General features: G+C 36.2%; 1 protein-coding gene and 1 pseudogene across 1 annotated transcript; both read left to right on the forward strand.

The window, feature by feature from the left end:
* Positions 1 to 2,189: 2,189 nt before the first annotated feature.
* On the forward strand, positions 2,190 to 11,460 carry LOC117120911. Its single transcript, XM_033266007.1, has 2 exons — positions 2,190 to 2,390; positions 9,180 to 11,460. The coding sequence occupies exon 2, from the start codon at positions 9,180 to 9,182 to the stop codon at positions 9,645 to 9,647; it is 468 nt and encodes a 155-aa protein (XP_033121898.1). The 5' UTR covers positions 2,190 to 2,390; the 3' UTR covers positions 9,648 to 11,460.
* Positions 11,461 to 13,119: 1,659 nt separating this feature from the next.
* LOC117120903 overlaps positions 13,120 to 17,998 on the forward strand; it is a 5,999-nt pseudogene continuing 1,120 nt past the window's right edge.

Consider the following 17,998-nt stretch of genomic DNA (forward strand, 5'->3'; position numbering starts at 1 on the left):
GCGATCGGGAGTAATCAGTTTTGGATTACCACCGATTACATCGCAACCGATCGCAACAGAGTGTAGTCTGAATAGGGTATAATAATAAATAATCATTTCGGCAATACATGTAATTAACCTGGCCTAGCCTTGTAATCAAGAACCTGCAGATTACTGATTACTATGCCTAATATTAATAACTAGGCTTTTGGCCTCATTTATACATTCATTTGGTGCTCTGCCATTTTGGCAGGTCTTATGGCATCCAGTATTTTAGAGCTGCCTATTCTCAGCTCTTCTCTTAATTTGAAAATAATTGTCACCCTGTTTCATTTGATGAAGAAAGCGTATATATTTAGTAGTTAGGCCTAGGTAATTATGCAGAACCCAGGCCTAAACTAAAAAATAAAAATTGTCACAGTATGTAACTCAAGTTAAAATAACACTTTACATTACTCGTGCAGCTCACTCCAATATTATATGTCATTTTAAACGACCCATTAGTATTAACATTTTTAACATCAATGTATTTTTAAAATTAGACAGCGACGTTCTCTCAGTTTGTTTTGTAGACTTTTATCTGTTGATGACCTTTTGACCTCCTGAATTCTGCACTATGAGATTTTCGGGTCGATTCAGTCGAGACGGCCCGAATGGAGTTTCATGTAAATGCTTCGTACGGAAAAAAAATCAAGGCGGCGTAGGCCTGGCGTTCACGTGTAGGCGGGAACTCAGCCTGATAGACTTCAAACAATATTTCGATCATTTGAAACAGGCAAGAATTTGCTCCTTCTGAACTTTGGAGAAGCGAAATATCTTCTTTAATAACGTTTTTTTCTTGGTGAAGGGAAATTCCACCAATGTATTTAGGGATATAAAAAGGATTTTATGTTCTAATCAGTTTCAGTTTCTTTTATTTACAACAAAATCGCAGCCAATGCTGAATTACATGATATTTACAAATGTACATTAAACATCAAAACATCAATCAAGCACAATCAGTGGCGTAACAGGTGGGAGGCGGGGGGTTGGGGCAGACTTCCCCCTGACGGTTTTTACCTGGCTGACCAAGCCGTCGTACCGAGCTGGGTAATAAGAGAAAAGAAAGAGGGGAGAGGGACAAAAAGAGAAAGAAGGGGAAAAGGAAAGGAAAAGGTAAAAAAAAAAAAAGAAAATAGAAAAATAGACAAGAATAAAAAAGAAGATATCATAATAAACCAGGCTCATCAACACCCTGCAACCCCTTCTCCACTTCAAAAAGTGTTCATAGCTCCTTTGATCGGCCGCCATATATTCTCCGCAGTGGCGTAACCACCGGGGACAAGGGGAAAATATCCATCTCTGTGGAAAATCTTTCCCCACCTCTTGAAGATCAAGATGCCCTTTCACCCCCTAAGAGTGCCTAAAAATATAAAAATTCGCGCGCATTTATTGCTGAGGCATGAATAATTAACCCCGGGGGTGGGGGTATGCAACCGTAGCATTATGCAGTTAAAACTCTTTCGGTAGCATAAAATTGTGTGCCACATAATGAGTAAGTTTTTTAGATTTCATTATAGGCCTACATATCGGTCGATAAACATGGTTTATCTGTCATTAATCCAGGTTTGTCAGAAATCTGCCGAAAATTCATGTTTATTGCTGATAAACCATGCTTTTCGACCGAAAAACATGGTTTATCAGTCAATGATCCATGTTTTTCGACTTACTGTGTTGGCTTGCCTAGGAGTTACAGCGCTCTGCTTAATTGTTTTCTCAATTGTTTTCTGGCTTTTTTTTGTTTATCGTTATCGTTATCGAGGAGACTTTCTCAACAACAACAGTTTTTTTCAGAACTACTTACGTGGTGTACCGCAAGCTTCAATATATGTTATCGTTATCATTGAAGTATAAACAGGACTTAAGCCCCAGCCCGCTCGCTGAAGTCACATACACTGGTCACACGGTGTATGTGTAATGTTTTAGGGAGACGTGTCGCCATACAAGCCACGCCCCCTCGACTAAACCAAGCCACGCCACCTCGACATAAACCTGTTGTATTTAGCAACCGACTACTGAATTTATAAACCTTTATAAGAATATACAGTCAAATTTTAATCTTGGAATTGCTTTTAAAGACAGGAAGATTTATTTTCAATTAGGCTAGACTGAGTCCGGTGTTTGCTGTTGGTAATCAATGGGAGGTTATAAAGGAGTGTTTCTGGCATGCCATTGGTTGTTAGACAAAAAGAACATCATTCGCATAAAGAGTCACTGCTTGCTCCGAATCTTTTCAAATGGGAAACCCCAAACCCCTACCTTCCCATTTATTTCAACAACCGACTCGCAGCTTGAAACGTTCTGCTCGAACACCCGACGCTTAAAGTCATTATACTGATTACCATAAATCTAAGCTAACGGCGAAAATCAAGGTAAGAGACGTAAATCCAGTAAAAATTAAAACAAAGGAAGTAAAACATATTTCGCCTCCATTTTGGGGGTCGTTTTTTTTTTCTTTTTGACTGAAATCTATAAACTATTGCATTTAGGCTAAATCTATTCGAATGACAAAGAAAGTTACTAACAGCGATTTTGTAAAGGATGCAGAGAAGAGGCCTGAAAATAGTTACTGGCGTAAAGACTACCTGTCGTTCAAACGTGTGATACCACAAATACCTATATGTTTAGCGACGATAAGGTTAAAAGGAAAATCATACCTTGGATCAAACAACGTTTATTAACCGAATTTACGTGGATTTTTCATACAAAAATGCGTCTACGAAATTCGGTGAGAATTCCCAGAAAAGATCAGACTCACTGCCGTAGCCAGTTAGTTGGACAATTCAGTTAGGACAGTCCCACAAAAGTTTTCTAATGGGTCCACAAATAATTTCTCCACATTTAAAAAAAAAAGCTTCCGCCGAGAGCATGTCTTCTGCTGCATTGACTTATTAAAGAACACATGACTTATATATACAAAATATACGAAGAACTTTATTGCAATCTTTCATTAACATTACAGAATAAGTCAAATCAAAATTAAAGTTTAAAGATGTACGGTAATGTCCCTTGATGATGTCAAAAAAAATCATAAAAAGTAATTTTGAAATCAACTTGCTCATTTTGTAATAACATAAAAATTATTAACTTGTGGATAGAAATTATTTAATTAAAAAAATGTGTACCCTAATTTTTAAACCATAAAATTATATAAAAATCATAATAAAACACTTCCAGTGAATGGAAGTGTTTCTATCATTTTTCACTGTAAACTCATGGGTAGGCACTTTGTAAATACACTAATTTATATGTTCACGTTGATGAATTTATGTTACTTCAAAATGGGCAAGTTAATTTTTTTTTTAAATTGTAGCATGGGACAATACATCTTTAACAAAAGACACACCACAAACACATAAAAACACATAAAAAAAAAATAGAATAAGTCTACAATATGTCAATTTAATTAGGGAACATTAAGTTGACTATTAAAAGTAACTTAAGTGCAAAGTCTTGGTTTTGGCATAAAATATATAGAATCTGTACTTTAAGTAAGGTGAGGGGGTGGGGTTAGGATCTATTATTGTATATTCGTTGCTGATGATGGACTATTGTCGAAATATTGAAACCTATTACGACGATGGCGTTGAGTATGTACTTTGAACCTGTACTGTTATTGAGAATAATCATGGACCTTTCGATGTAGCATTATCGTCGTACACGTGGTGATCGTAGCGGTGGTGTTGTCGTTTGTGAGCTGTGAAATTACCGGGGCTTAGAGTGCCAGGCTTGGACGGAAAATGAGTGTTATTGGAATTTTCAGTGCAATGTGGCAGCCGATCGTTCTTTGGGGTGGGGGAGAGGGTGATACTATCTGCGTGGTGTGAGTCGAAGTAATAGCGTGAAACCTGTTGATAATATGACTGCAACTATCAACGATAAATACTGTACCTTTTGAAAATAACATAGTTTGGAAGGTTTCGGTTAAACATGAATTTTTTTATGCAGTTGTATTTATTTATTTATTTTTTTTTTTATTGAATTTTTACTCCCCTATATCAATGATTGCCTGCGTGCAATAGATAACTGACGATGGTAGTGGACTGCCGAAACATGTCTTATTGGGGCCGTTAAGGCCATAACTTATTTGATTAAATACAGGCTTTGCCTATGATGAAGATACGATCTGTTGTGTTGTTTTTGAAAATTATTAGCTGTCTGCTGTTCAATCGTTATTTTTTACAATTTTTAAAGAGGGTGACCTACCGGTATCCATTTCCAGCATGAACTGATCATTAAGGGCCCTCGATTTAAAAATATACATACATTAAAACATTTAAAATATTGAGTATTCAAAAGACAAAAAAAATTAAAAGGCCTACAAACTACAATAAAAACAATACATTAAAACAGTTAAGGTCATTCAGAAATATACAAATTTATCTATTAATAATTTGCTTAAGTATAAATTTAAAAGAGTATAAATTTTCACTCTCACCATCCTATATTGAACACAAACTTAGTGGTACGGTTTCTAGTGGACAGATGTGAAGAAGTAATATCGACAACGAAGGAACGTAACTTACAGATCTTAAATGGGTTACATATCGACAGCTTTGAAGGCACGTGACTACCCCAAGTGGACAATGACAGTGGTGAAGAAACATAGACAGAAAACAACAGAAAAACACAGATAGAGTGGGGGAAAAGCAGTACAAATAACAAGGCGAGATGAAATATATGTTTACCTTACGTTCAAGGGATGTCAGAAAGAATCAGAGATGTCCTCAAGAAACACCAAGTAGGTTATTACTACAAAACACTCAACAAGCTTAGAGAAATACTTGTGCACCCAAAAGAAGTGTGGAGCTATTTACCAGGTTAGATGTAGCAACTGTGACGCTAAATATATAGGGGAGACAGGCACTAGGCCTTTCAGAGTAGATTAGAAGAACACAAAACAGATGTCTGTACCAACACCTCAGGTGGAGTACGCACTAGAGATACACGTGCCTCAACCTCCGATATTATACACAATTGGCCAACACGGACCATATGGTCCGGTTAAATCACACCCCGGACTGGATAAATACAAAGTGATTGGACAAGAAAATTGAAAAACATCAAAGGAAGATTAGAAAAGCTATATACGGATAAGACGCACTAACAACACCGCGTGAATAGGGATGAAGGAGGTTACGAGTTGTCCCAGTTCTACGACGAACTCCTGCACCAAACCTCAGGTCCAAGAGGAGGGGGCCCGGGTGGACATTCTGCTGTGCAACATCGCAGATCGCACCCGTCATCATTACATCATGACATTGGCTACTTGCCAATGTCATTCAGAGGAAGAAGGTCCGAGAATGCGGATTGAAAGCGACTGGTGAGAAACAATCCATACAAGCATAAATGAAATTCGAAATAATACTACACTTGAAGCTAAATGTTATTTGATCATATAAATTTATGCATAAAACGAGTCCACTTTTGATAAATGGGTCCCGATTTCTCATATTTAGCCTAAAATCGGTAAATTGTAAGAAAATTGGTCCACATTTTTCATATTTTTGCGTAAAATGGGTCAACTTTAAAAAAAAATGAATCCACATTATTTGAATTTACGCGTAAAATGGGCCCACCCTGATATTGTCCTGCAATGTTTGGATCCTGGCTACGGCATTAGTTAGACTCCATTGTCTACCTGGTGAAAATTTCATTTACAACACACGTGCAATGTTAAGCTATATCAGTTGTTTAAGACACACACCACAATTAAACACTGTCGAATACTGAAAATAACTAAAGATGTTTAAATTTGTATATGTTATGGTTGGAAATAAAACAAACTAAACAGGGGCGGATCCAGGAATCAAAAGAGGGAGGGTTCAACATTTTTGTCAGAAAAAAAACCCCGAAAATGAAAGGGGGGTCCGGTGGTCCTCCCCGGGATAATTTTGATTCCTAGATGATTCCCGAATTCTGAGGCGTTAATAGATATGTAGTCTTTCTTGGATCTCATGGATCGATGAACCGATGGGCCTGAAGAACGCACTTTCGTACATAAATTATTATGACGGCGAACCAAAAACAGTGTGTATAATTTATTTAATTGAAAACTAGATGGGCTAATCCTAGTTTGTCTGATCTTCCAACCTATGCCTACCGTTAGGTAGGTTAGCATGCCTTTTGTAAGCCAGGACCCAGTTGTATTTCGTTACGTTTCTTCACGGACGGGGGTTCGTCCGAACCCCTTGAACCCCCCTCCCCTGGATCCGCCACTGCTAACTACGAATGGTATATTTGATATTTGTTAAGTTGAAAAAGTAATAATTTTGCCCTATATATAGAATTATGCAATTGTTTTACGTTTAAAGGGGCTGGACTTGATTAGAGTTTACACTTTTTTCTGGCTCCTTCCTATATTGGTTTATGTATTTATTTGAATTTTAGATACTTATACTTATTGGAAAATAAATTTGAAGTTGAAGTTGAAGAACTAAAATTTAAAAAAAACAAACTTGTGGTTGGAAATAAAACGAATACACTATTTCTGTTTTTAGATTTTAAGGCAAATCAACCGAATTTTACTATACCCACACATAGGCCTAGTATGACAGAATGTCGTTTCTATCTGCCACCAATCCACTATTGATTCCATGGGAGGTCCATGGAGATACTGTAGAAGTAGAACAGAACTGCCAAGCTTTTTCACATAAGGTCACATTCGACTTCAACACATTTGACGGAGGGGTCACGAAAAGGTTTTTTGTTTATTTTTACTTTCCCTATATTAACAGCCATTTCATTTGGTCAAATAAGACAATACAGTATGCCATTGAAATGTATGTGCTGCATGTATGCAGCACGCGACAATTTCAATGTATGCTCCCGATCTTGTAAAAAGTGGCGGCTCTGGATATATTTTCTGGGGGAGTTAACCTGTCCGAAGGGGGGTGGAACTTGAGCTCGTAGGCCAGAGCTGAAAAGAAGGGTTTGAGAGGGGAATCCCCCTCCCAAATAAGATTTTTTAAAGAAGGAACCTCTGGCTGTGACAGACTTTTGATTTAGTGTGACGTGGGTGATTTACTTCCCCACCCCGCTGTTCCGCCACTGCTTGTACAGTAGAACCTGCAGTATTTATCTAGTTCTCAAAACATTATATCCCATATCATAACCTACATCGTAGTCAAAGAGAGGATAGATTCAACATTTACTAAGTCTCATTAGTCCCCGTTTAACCATGCCTGCCACTGAAAAAAATCATTGATACTGAGCATTAGCCACATCATGTGTTACTAACACGTATCAAATCGTGACAACAATCGTAACAATAGTCGCAACAAATGGAGATCCAAAATAGAAACATTACACCAACAGCAAGTATAGACTCATGGACGTAGGAACCCAATTTGACTTTTTTGGGGAGGGGGATCTAACGATTTGCCTGAAAATGTAGGATTTGCCCGAAAAATTATTACATAACTAACTGGAGATATCACCGCACCTTTTTTTTTAAACCAAACTAAGAGTAGGGCCTACTTATATGCATAGGTGCTACCATTGCAAGTAAATGTTTAAGCCTATTCAAGAATTTTCTATTTCTTGGTCAGTCTTTCAATATATAATATTGCTACCAGTATTAGTCGGGCAATCTTAGATCGTTAGTGTAATTACCTGAGTTGTTTACGGAACCATTCTCCTCAAACAAGATTGTTGAAGTTCATTTGTTTGTGTTTTTGTTTTGTTTTGTTCTTTTTTTTTTTTTTGCAGTGCCAGGAAAAATATCAGCATATTGCCCAAAATTACACAGTAATATGTGGTTAGGGGGAGCACTCCCCACCTCCCAGGCCCCCGTCTAGTATCCAAAAGCCTGCCACAATCTTTCTAAAAGAAAAGTGTGTTTTTTATAGAGGGCTGAAAAAAAAGTTGTCTCGTTCATTGGGGTGGCATTTCCACCCCACCCTCAGTACCCCCTCAGTGCATGAAGAAGCTCCTTATAATACGGGGAGGTATCTAAGGCAGTGGCGTATATAAATCTCAGGGGTGGGGGTGTAAGGATGATGTTGAGATTGAACAAGTTTCTAATAATGCAGTACCCTTAGATGCAATTTAGTGCTATATTTTAAATCTTTTGTAGTCAATTTATGTTCAAAGATTTCCAGTATTTTAGACTACTTGGTCCGATATTTGATGGGATACAGTGTTGTGTTTGATTATTAGAAATACTAATAGCAAATTTTACTTTTTGTTTCCAACCAATATGTTCTTCCCAAAATCGCCTTGTCCAAATTAGTGACCATGACGTACTTAATTTCCCGAAGATTTGCTTATTATTATTTTTTTTCATTTCATTTATTCGTCTCAAAACATTAAAATTGACAATAAAGTAAACAGCAAAGAACAAGCACAGACAATATGAGACAGGACACCCCAAAAGTGAACTTAATCACTGTCGAGTGGGGGCCCTTCACAGGAAACAACCAAATGCTTACAGAATATACGTTTGTTTTAAATATATAAGCATTAAAAGTTAAAAATTTAAGTTCAATAGTAAAATAGGCATAATTATATCCAATGCTGATACACTCAATGCATGTGTAATCATTGGCATATTATTTTCTAGTCATGAATTGTTTGTGAGATAAGTATCCCATTCTCTGTTCTTTTTTTTTTTTTTAAAATCAACTATTAGGAAGCAAAAATATACAATGTATTATAATTTTCCATGTTTATAACCGCTCAAAGTTATTACATTTTGTAATGAGAAATATAAAAAAAATAAATATTGCATTGTGTACCGACAAAAATTGGTTTCTACGCCTATACATGAGCATGCTTACTGTCGCGACCTAGCCGATGATTATACTGCTGTCCTGTGTTTGTATTTATGTCCTATTCATCTTATGCTTTCTGCAGTTTTATCAGTGCTACAAAATAATTCAGATCTCAAGTTGCAATGATGTAGGCCCGTATAGGTTTTTCGACCCCTTTCCAAAACTTTGCAAAACCATTTTACGTCTACAATTCAAGAGATTGATTTGATTTGAGTATTTTATATGAACAAATCCATTTCATTTTCTTGCAGCGTTATTTAACTCCCCTTTCGGTGTGTTAACATACACGCTTAGAAATATGTCAATAACAGTTCACTGTAAAATAGAAATTTGCCCAACACAAATTGCCTTATTAGGAATTAACCCCTAGTTTTCTTTACCTTACAGATGTCTGTTGAAACTCAATTAAATGATCTCGCAGATACCGTGATGGAGGTACCGAAAAGAATGCGGATGTTTTCCCTCTCTATGAGATCTCTCTATGCGGAGACAGCGCTGAGCGGATCGTCAGATACCGCCAGGGAGATCATCAAGATACGAGACGACACCAGGAAAGATGCTTTGGTCTATGTCAAAGGAGTTCTGCCAGCATCTACCATGCTGGTAAGAAACCTCAAAGAGTTCTTTGAGAACTACGAAGGACTTTGTTTTGAGGATTGGCAAGAAATTCTCCCTGGCATCTTGGAGGATGTAAAAGGCTACCAGCAATGCTGTGTGGAAGTTGTCGAACTGCACAAGAAGATAATGACCCCATTGAAGAAGAGACAGGATGAAGCAACGGTACTCATTGACGAACTGACGAACTTGACGAATGAATTAAAGAGAAAAAAAAAGAGAACTAGAAGAGTCTGCTGATATCAAAAGTACCTGGGCGGCTGCGCTTTTCTTTGTTCCAGTTGTAAATTTAATTGCAACACCATTACTATGCAAGAGTGCTGATGATGATTTGGTGAAATCGGTAGCGAAAAATGCACAATGCGTTATCAATAATGCAGCAGTTGTTGTGATAAGTGAGACCATGATTCCAGCTCTAGCGGCATTCATTGATGGTTTGGAGGGTATCGCTGGTTTTTTCAAAGTGGTTGAAGAAGAGCTTACTACATTTCATAACAAAGGGGAAATGGCTATGGAGGATGCCAAAAAGCAGCACTACTTATTGATGAAAAGTAAAGCAAAGGAGATCAAGCAAGGTTGTAGGGAGTTCTTCGCCATGATACCTGGAATAACAACCGACTTTGAATGCATTCCACAGTCTGGAAATGACGAGAATTATGTCGACAGATGGTTGAAAAAACAACAGGAGGAGATCAAAGAGAAGTACACGAAATGTCTTACTGGGAAGTTAAGGAGAATGTTGACCTATTTTTCAACCGCTGAAGGGGAAAAGCTAATGATTAAAGGGAAATATTAGAAGAACTTCACACAGAACTCGTGATTATGGTGTTTGTTTCTGCTTAATAATAACATTACCTTCATTTTTGTTAGAGTAATTAATGATTGTGTATAACCTTTATTAGGCATCTAAATAATCATTATTCTTTCCTCTCAGCCAGTACATGTAACGTTTTCACTCCTAGAGACTTTCGTCTGTATGTAAAATTAGGGAATATACTTTAAGTCATTATCTCCGTTCGACGATTTTTGCTAAGCTTACAACAGTTTCATTTGGTCTTTCTCTGATCAGGTGATGCGTGGAAATACGATGAATTGAAAATATAATTTTAAGTTGATCGGCGGCGTGTTGATTGTAAAACTAATTATGACACATGTGCAACTTGTGTTAAGTATTTTGTAGGTAACTGGTACATTTATTTTTTGGCTGAATCTATGTAAATTACAAGTAGATTGTGTTTTTCAGGTATCTAATTGTAAAACTTAGTTTTTTCGTCAAATATTTTGAAGCCTGTAAAACTGTTTTACTTTATACATGTAATGCCTCCCTAGGCCCTATCGCACATGGGAACCTCTAACTCTTCCATGCTCCGCAAACCTCAGGCCAGTTGCGTGGCGGTCGGTGCGATTGCACCGATGACTGTGCCCCGGTGACAAGTGCCTATTAAGAAAAATAACCACCCATCCGCTGAAGCCGATCTTAAAGGGTTAGTATTGATATTAAACTTGCAGTCAGTAAACCAGACGGATCCCATTTACTCTTTACGGCCCATCTAGATATCCAGACGCCCCACCCACCCCCCACCCAATTTAAAAGGCAGTCAATCCAGTAATGTACGTCAAATGGCCACATACACTGTTTAAAGCCCATAGGAATCATCAAATGGGCCCTTGAATTGTTCTTAATTCCTAGCTGCCCCCATCGCATGACGAACCATAATGTAAAGAACAAGTACGGTACGGTAATCAATATCAACTTCAGATATACAGTATCTGAATTTTATCTATTCGTAAACTTAAAGGAAGGTATATGAAGCTTGACATATGGTGTATCATACAGTCATCTGTATTTAGAACGGATGAATCTTACACCTAATATTACACAAATTCGCAAACTGTCACGGGATATCATTTCTTTGTAAACGGAAATCACGTTCTGTATTATGTTGCTTGTATTTACCTGCACATGCATGTATTAACATTTCTTTATTTACTTTTCAATTTTGCTAGCTCATCTTTTTATTTAATTGTTTCAACGTATTTTATGTATACCATTTCTTTTCATTTAGTTAAAATATGTTCGGTCGGTCAGTTTTTTGGAATTAAGTAAATGTTGTTTTTGACCGCAAAAGATAACCTGCACTAAAACATTACAGAGTGTGCAAACTCTCAAACGTTTCAATTTTACGGTTTTTGACTGTTTTCTTTTTAGCTTTTGTCTCTTCCTTTTATATCAGTGATATGTTAGGTACCATAAAATTATTAGTTTATCACTCTATCAAAGAATAAAAACTGATGAGGGAGTTTTACCGATGATCACAAGTAAATTAATGGTTAGAGACACATATATATAAAGTCATAAGAATGGAATCAAATTTATATTTAAAAAATATGTTTTTGTTGTACCAGTAAACATATTTGCAAGAAATCCTGAGCTTTTCAAGTGAAAAAAGATGGAAAAGGACCGTTTGAAATAAAAAATATATGTTGATTGAAAAAAATTTTTTTTTAAATAAATCAGATCTTTCCCAAAAGTGATGAGGGAGTGGGTGATAAACTAATAATGTTTTTTACGGGGCCTTACTTATTATCGTTTGTCCAAATGAAATACACTGTAATTAAGTTTAAAGCCACAATCTGAGTTAAAATTTTCCAATTTTTTGTCACAAATTTCAAAATGAACCTAATATTTTATATCTCTTACGAAAAAAAATCATTGATAATGCCAGTTTCTAGTCCAAGTCCCCTAAGGGAAAGCCAAAAAACTGCATTTGCATTTTTTGAATTCTGTGTCTATCGGTCGTTATTTCAATGCTCTGATTTGTTGGTAGGCTCGAAACAAATCCCAGTCAATTTTCGTTAACAAATTACTCAAAGAGGGATTGTGACATTTAGCTTTCGGATTTGCACGGATATCAATATTTTTGAATCTTTGAAAGTAACGATTTCGGAAGATGCAAACTTGCTCCTCCTCTTTTGACCATATCAGGTTTGTGTTTGCCCCCTCCTACTTTCCAAGGAGGAGGAGTAACGTATATACTACCCATATAAGTATGGAAGCCATATTTCGACCAGAATGTGATATGAGAAAACATTTGCGCGGCGGCCGGACGGACAGAATGAAGCCTTGCACCTTCCCTTGGCGCCTCGCCAAGATCAGTTCCAGGGGCGGATCCAGGGAGTAAGGAGGGGGTGGGGGTGGGAAATCTGGAAACCTGTGGACGAAAAATATTCTTTAGAAAAATGAAAAATAGAATAAAAATATAATTGTTATTTAAAAAATTGAGATTATTCGCGCACGTAGAGGCAGGAGGGGCCAGTTGAGGAACAGCGAAACACATCATAAGCCTTCATTTAGAAACTGGAAATCTCAAGAGGCAGCTAACCCTCTCCTCCTTTCCGGAGGCTAAGGTTGTTTGCAGTGCTAAGGTAAAGTGACAGAAGAGAATGTTTTAGCATCACAGAACGGTTCATCTTATAATTTCACCACATATGTCCATGTATTTTCTTGATTGGAGAATACCAATCCAAGGGCGTCGACCCGTTGGGTGGATGGATGGGAGGAAATGAAATGTAAAATAAGGCATGGGTGGCACCAGCGGAGGGCGGGCCAGGGTAAGGCGGGAAAATTTATTATTACGGCATCTCTAGTTGGCTGGAAATGGCACTCTCAGACTAAAATTTGAATATAATTTTATTTTTTCTCGATTTTTTTTACCTGGCTGCTAAAGTATGTAACGTACATTTTAAATTTGTATTCATGGGTCATAAAATCATTACTTTTTTTTCATATCATTTATTTAAATGAAAGTGAAGTGACCGAGACAACACAGCACAACAGTTTATGTCATTCCTTGACAATTTGCAACCATTGTATGCGTTGGTTCTATTAATTATATATATTTTCTATGTTATTTGACAAGTGATCAACTAAATATTTGAGTTGAATTTAATTAAATATCGGGAAAAGGTGGATTATTTATTGCTATCATTGGAAACCATACATAATCAGAATTTTTCGTACCCTAGTCTAGTTTCATTGTTATATTCCAGTGCTTAGATTTTAAGTATTGACTAAAGCTCATAACAGGATTTAACATTCAAAACACGTCACTATTCTTCATTTTTCATTTATATATATTTGCTTATGTTATAGATTTTATTTATTGTTTCATTTTGAAAATCCTGTTCTGTTTTCAGGGTCGATCTAACCTTTCACCCGTAAAAGTGCCGTGGAATGCCTTCAGGACTCTGTTATCACAGTGTATCTATGGCGGCCGTATTGACTTTGATCAGGCGAGAAATGGAACTATTTTATACCAAATTGAATTGAATTGATTGGAGTGTAGTCTTTGTCCTATTGTTAGTGTGTAGTTAGATTTATATAGCACTTTATAAAGCTAGATAATTTTCTTTAAAATCTAACAATGATTCTTTTAATTTTTGATATAGCATTTGTTGACAGCCTTTGTCAAGTTGTTTACTGTGGAGAGCTATGTGTCCTATTGTTAATGTGTAGTTAGATTTATATAGCTCTTTATAAAGCTAGATGCTTCTCTTTAAAATGTAACGATGATTTTTTTAATTTTTAATGTAGCGTTTGTTGACAGCCTTTGTCAACAAGTTGTTTACTGTGAAGAGCTTTTGATGCCGACTTCCAATTGATCAAGGAATTTGATCAGGGCGATGGGAAAAGCTTATCAATGCCAGACGGAATAAGGTCAAGCAGCTTACTCTCATTTTAAAGGGATGCATTTAATACTGCAACTAACTGTGAAGTAGTTATGATTATTTTTTTTTTTTTTTTATTGAGCTCAAGGCCAAGGATATTCCAAATAGTGGCAAGTGATTGCTGAAATCTACAGTCATAATTAACCTACATACAAGTGTCACAATGTAAACTATCCTATTATAAAGCTAGATAAAAACAAGCCCACCCAACATTGTGCACCCCACTGCCCACCCTACTTTAACAATGGTATATTGCATTTTGGGTGGTTTTTGTTCAGGTGGTTATTGTCCAGGATCGTTTTTGCCCTACATTCACATTCACAAATGAGTCATACACACAAAATGCTCTACATAAACTGAGACTCATTAAGAGGTTTTTGTGTTTGCTTATATCAGACGTGAACGGTGTTTGCAGTGGACAGAGTCGCTACCAGAGAACCAGATCCCATCGTGGCTAGGCCTTCCTAACAATGCTGAGAAAGTGCTTCTCATAACCTTGGGTAAGGCTATAAAATGTCATCATAAAATATAGAATAACGATCGAGGAACTAATAATAATAAAAGTAATAATAATAATAATAATAATAATAATAATAATAATTTAATAATAATTATGATCTTGCATAGGCCCCTGTTTAAACATTGAAATACCTTTTTAAGACTTAGACTTGTTTTTAATATAACCATTTTGTGTTGTTTCTATTTTAAAATATTTGTGCTCATTAGTAATTTAGTTTTATCATTGATCTGATCCATGATGGCGAAATGCTATAGGCCCCTGAAAGTCTGTCAGTAGTAGTTGACAGGTTATCAAAAATTTTGATTTTAAATTGCGTGAAAATGGTCTATTTTTTATATCATGTTTACTCCATTTGCTTCTGTTTTGTAGTGTCAAATAAACTACTACAGACCAAAAATCGTACTCAAGCCCTGTCCAGGCTATCAAATTATGTTTGACAAAAACATGTGACATGCCTAAATATGGTCATAGCATTTTAAGAATGGTCTGGATTTTTATGTTTTTATTGTTTTTTAATACTTTATTTTAGAGCTTAAATCATTTTCTTTGATATTATAGGAAGTAACATTGAATTCTAAGTTGCTGAAGATGAGTCTGTTGGAGGATGAGGAAGACGTATCTGCTGCGTCCGTTGAATTCAGAGAGAGGCACACATCAGATGGTCGGCCATCTTGGATGAGAACACTCAATACATCAGTTGGCCATTGGCAGAGTGTTGTACCAAAAGTATGCTAAGAAATTTCGTTTTTGTTAATTTTCTTCCCCATATTGTCAAGATGTGCTTTATAAATTTTCATTGTATTATGCAATACCTTAAGAAAATGTGTGTCCTAATGGAAAAATCCAACGGTGTATACCACTTGGCCTCATAGCTCAGTTGTTAGAGTATCCAAATGCTAATCGGAAGGTCATGGGTTTGAATTTTGATAAGGACAATATGTGATAGTCCTAATGGAAAAATCCAACGGTGTATACCACTTGGCCTCATAGCTCAGTTGGTAGAGTATCCAAATGCTAATCGGAAGGTCATGGGTTTGAATTCTGATAAGGACAATATGTTTTTCTCGAAAAATTAATTATTAACATTTTAGTTAAGATGAGACACAAACAGATTACCTGTTCAGTGTCAGTGTTTCAGATTCAATCTTTATTTTGTCTTTATCACCCTATGCTTATTATGCTTTTATCATTTGTGTAATTAATATTTGTTTAATTTTTCCAGTCTTTGCCATTACTGAAGAGAACAGCAGACAACATTAAGGATCCTCTTTTCCGATTTTTTGAAAGAGAGGTAAGTAAAACCCTCTTATTTTCCTTGCTATACTGTATTTAAATAAAACTTGGAATAACATTTCAAAACCATTTATGGTGCTTAGTTTCTAATATTTTTGTAATTGTTAATAGTAGTATATATATCATCAATGTTTATCATTTGATTTTAATTAACTGTTTCAGGTTAACCTAGGATCCAGACTGTTGAAGACCGTGCGAGCTGATTTGGAGAATGTAGCACAAGTCTGTCAGGGTAAGAAGAAACAGACCATGATAGGGCTCTTATATCTGACTTGGCTAAAGGTATCATACCTACAAACTGGAACAAGTACAAGGCACCGGTCGGCTTGACCGTCATTCAGTGGGTTGGTGACTTCAGCGAGAGAATCAAACAGCTGCAGCGAATCTCAACGGCAACTGCTCAAGGTGGAGCTAAGGAACTTAAGGTAAATTAAATCAAAAGTTGGCACAGTAGCAAGTAATGTCAAGAATGATAGAGGTGGTATTGATGATGATGATTCAGTTGATGATGATAATGATACTGTTAATGAGAATGATTCAATTCAAATGACATTCATTCAATGATGGTAAACAATACAATAATGATATACAATACAAAAATGAAAATGAGAAAAATATGTAAAGAAAAAAGAAAGTTATATCATTGGAATAAAAAAAATTAAAAGTAGAACTTGTCTCATTATGACCATATGAAAAGAGGAAATAAATTATGATGATACTGTTAATGATGGTGATGTTGATGATGAGGGTAAAGTTATTTTTGCACCATTAGTTTGGTTTACCTACTAGAATAGTGTTTTTGTTTTCCCTATATAGACTATCTATTATGTGCTATGTAAGTCTCTTACTGTTACCTTGTTAATGGTAATGATCAGTTGATGATGATGATAATGTTTAAAATGATGCTTGAAACTTTAAGCAGTCTACATGTTTTTTTTCACCAGAATTTGCAAGTATGGCTAGGTGGAATGTTTATCCCAGAGGCATACATTACAGCAACCAGGCAGTTCGTTGCTCAAGCTAACAGCTGGTCATTGGAAGAACTCCAAATGGAGGTAAGTTTTCTCAATCCTTTATTTTCTCAAGCCACCTACAGGATGGGAAGTATGGTCTATTTTTCTGTGAAAGTCCTTTCCTGGGCTCAATTACTGGATCTGCCACTGCTTTATGAGGCTTAGCACGTGGAGCTATTTGTGGTCATGAGAACAGATCGTAAGACCATGAGGTCCATTCCAAACTCTTCAGAACATTATTTATACCAACACTGCATCTATATTGGTTAAAACCTAATGGTAACCATATTGTGTACTCAACCATCAAAATCTTTTTGTTCCTGGTTGTGTTATGTCAAAGTGTTTTCCCTGAAATAAGTCCTTGGATTAGGTATGCTCATTCGAAAAACAAGCAGGGGATTTTTACTTTTGTACCAGAGGCCTATCCACGATTTCATTAAGCTAGGACAAGTTGAATTTGTCTACTTCCTTAACAAATATTATATAACAGTAGTTGACAGTGATTTAAATTTGGTCTTCTTTTCTATAAAGGTCACAGTAGCAGACAAGGGTCAAAAGCCCAAGATAGATGACTGCAGTTTTGCTGTCACTGGTAAGTTCTTTATTAACAGTGAACCTTTGTGTTGTAAAAAAAATACTGCCCTCTATATATTGTTATGCACTTATACTTGTCAAAGCCTGTGCAGCATCTGGACAAAGGTGACTGTTTCTATTGCAACAGTAACTGCTTCTATTGTAAAGAAATACTGATCTGTCTTTCTTACATGCTAATGTTGCCCTCCCTTCAACCTGTCTCTTATACACATCTAGATGTGTACAAGAGACAGGGGATGCATTTAATACTGCAACTAACTGTGAAGTAGTTATGATTATTTTTTTTTTTTTTTGATTGGGCTCAAGGCCAAGGATATTCCAAATAGCTAACTTTTTTTAAGTGGCAAGTGATTGCTGAAATCTACAGTGATTATTAACCTACATACAAGTGTCACAATGTAAACTATCCTATTATAAAGCTAGATAAAAACAAGCCCACCCAA

The sequence above is a fragment of the Anneissia japonica genome, unplaced genomic scaffold (assembly GCF_011630105.1).
Source record: "Anneissia japonica isolate Jap-2015-1 unplaced genomic scaffold, ASM1163010v1 scaffold287979_len241728_cov154, whole genome shotgun sequence".
Classification (NCBI taxonomy): Eukaryota; Metazoa; Echinodermata; class Crinoidea; order Comatulida; family Comatulidae; genus Anneissia; species Anneissia japonica.

Bases quoted from the DNA above. Each gene is read 5' to 3' on its own strand.
- LOC117120911 (XM_033266007.1), top strand. From the start codon at position 9,180: ATGTCTGTTGAAACTCAATTAAATGATCTCGCAGATACCGTGATGGAG.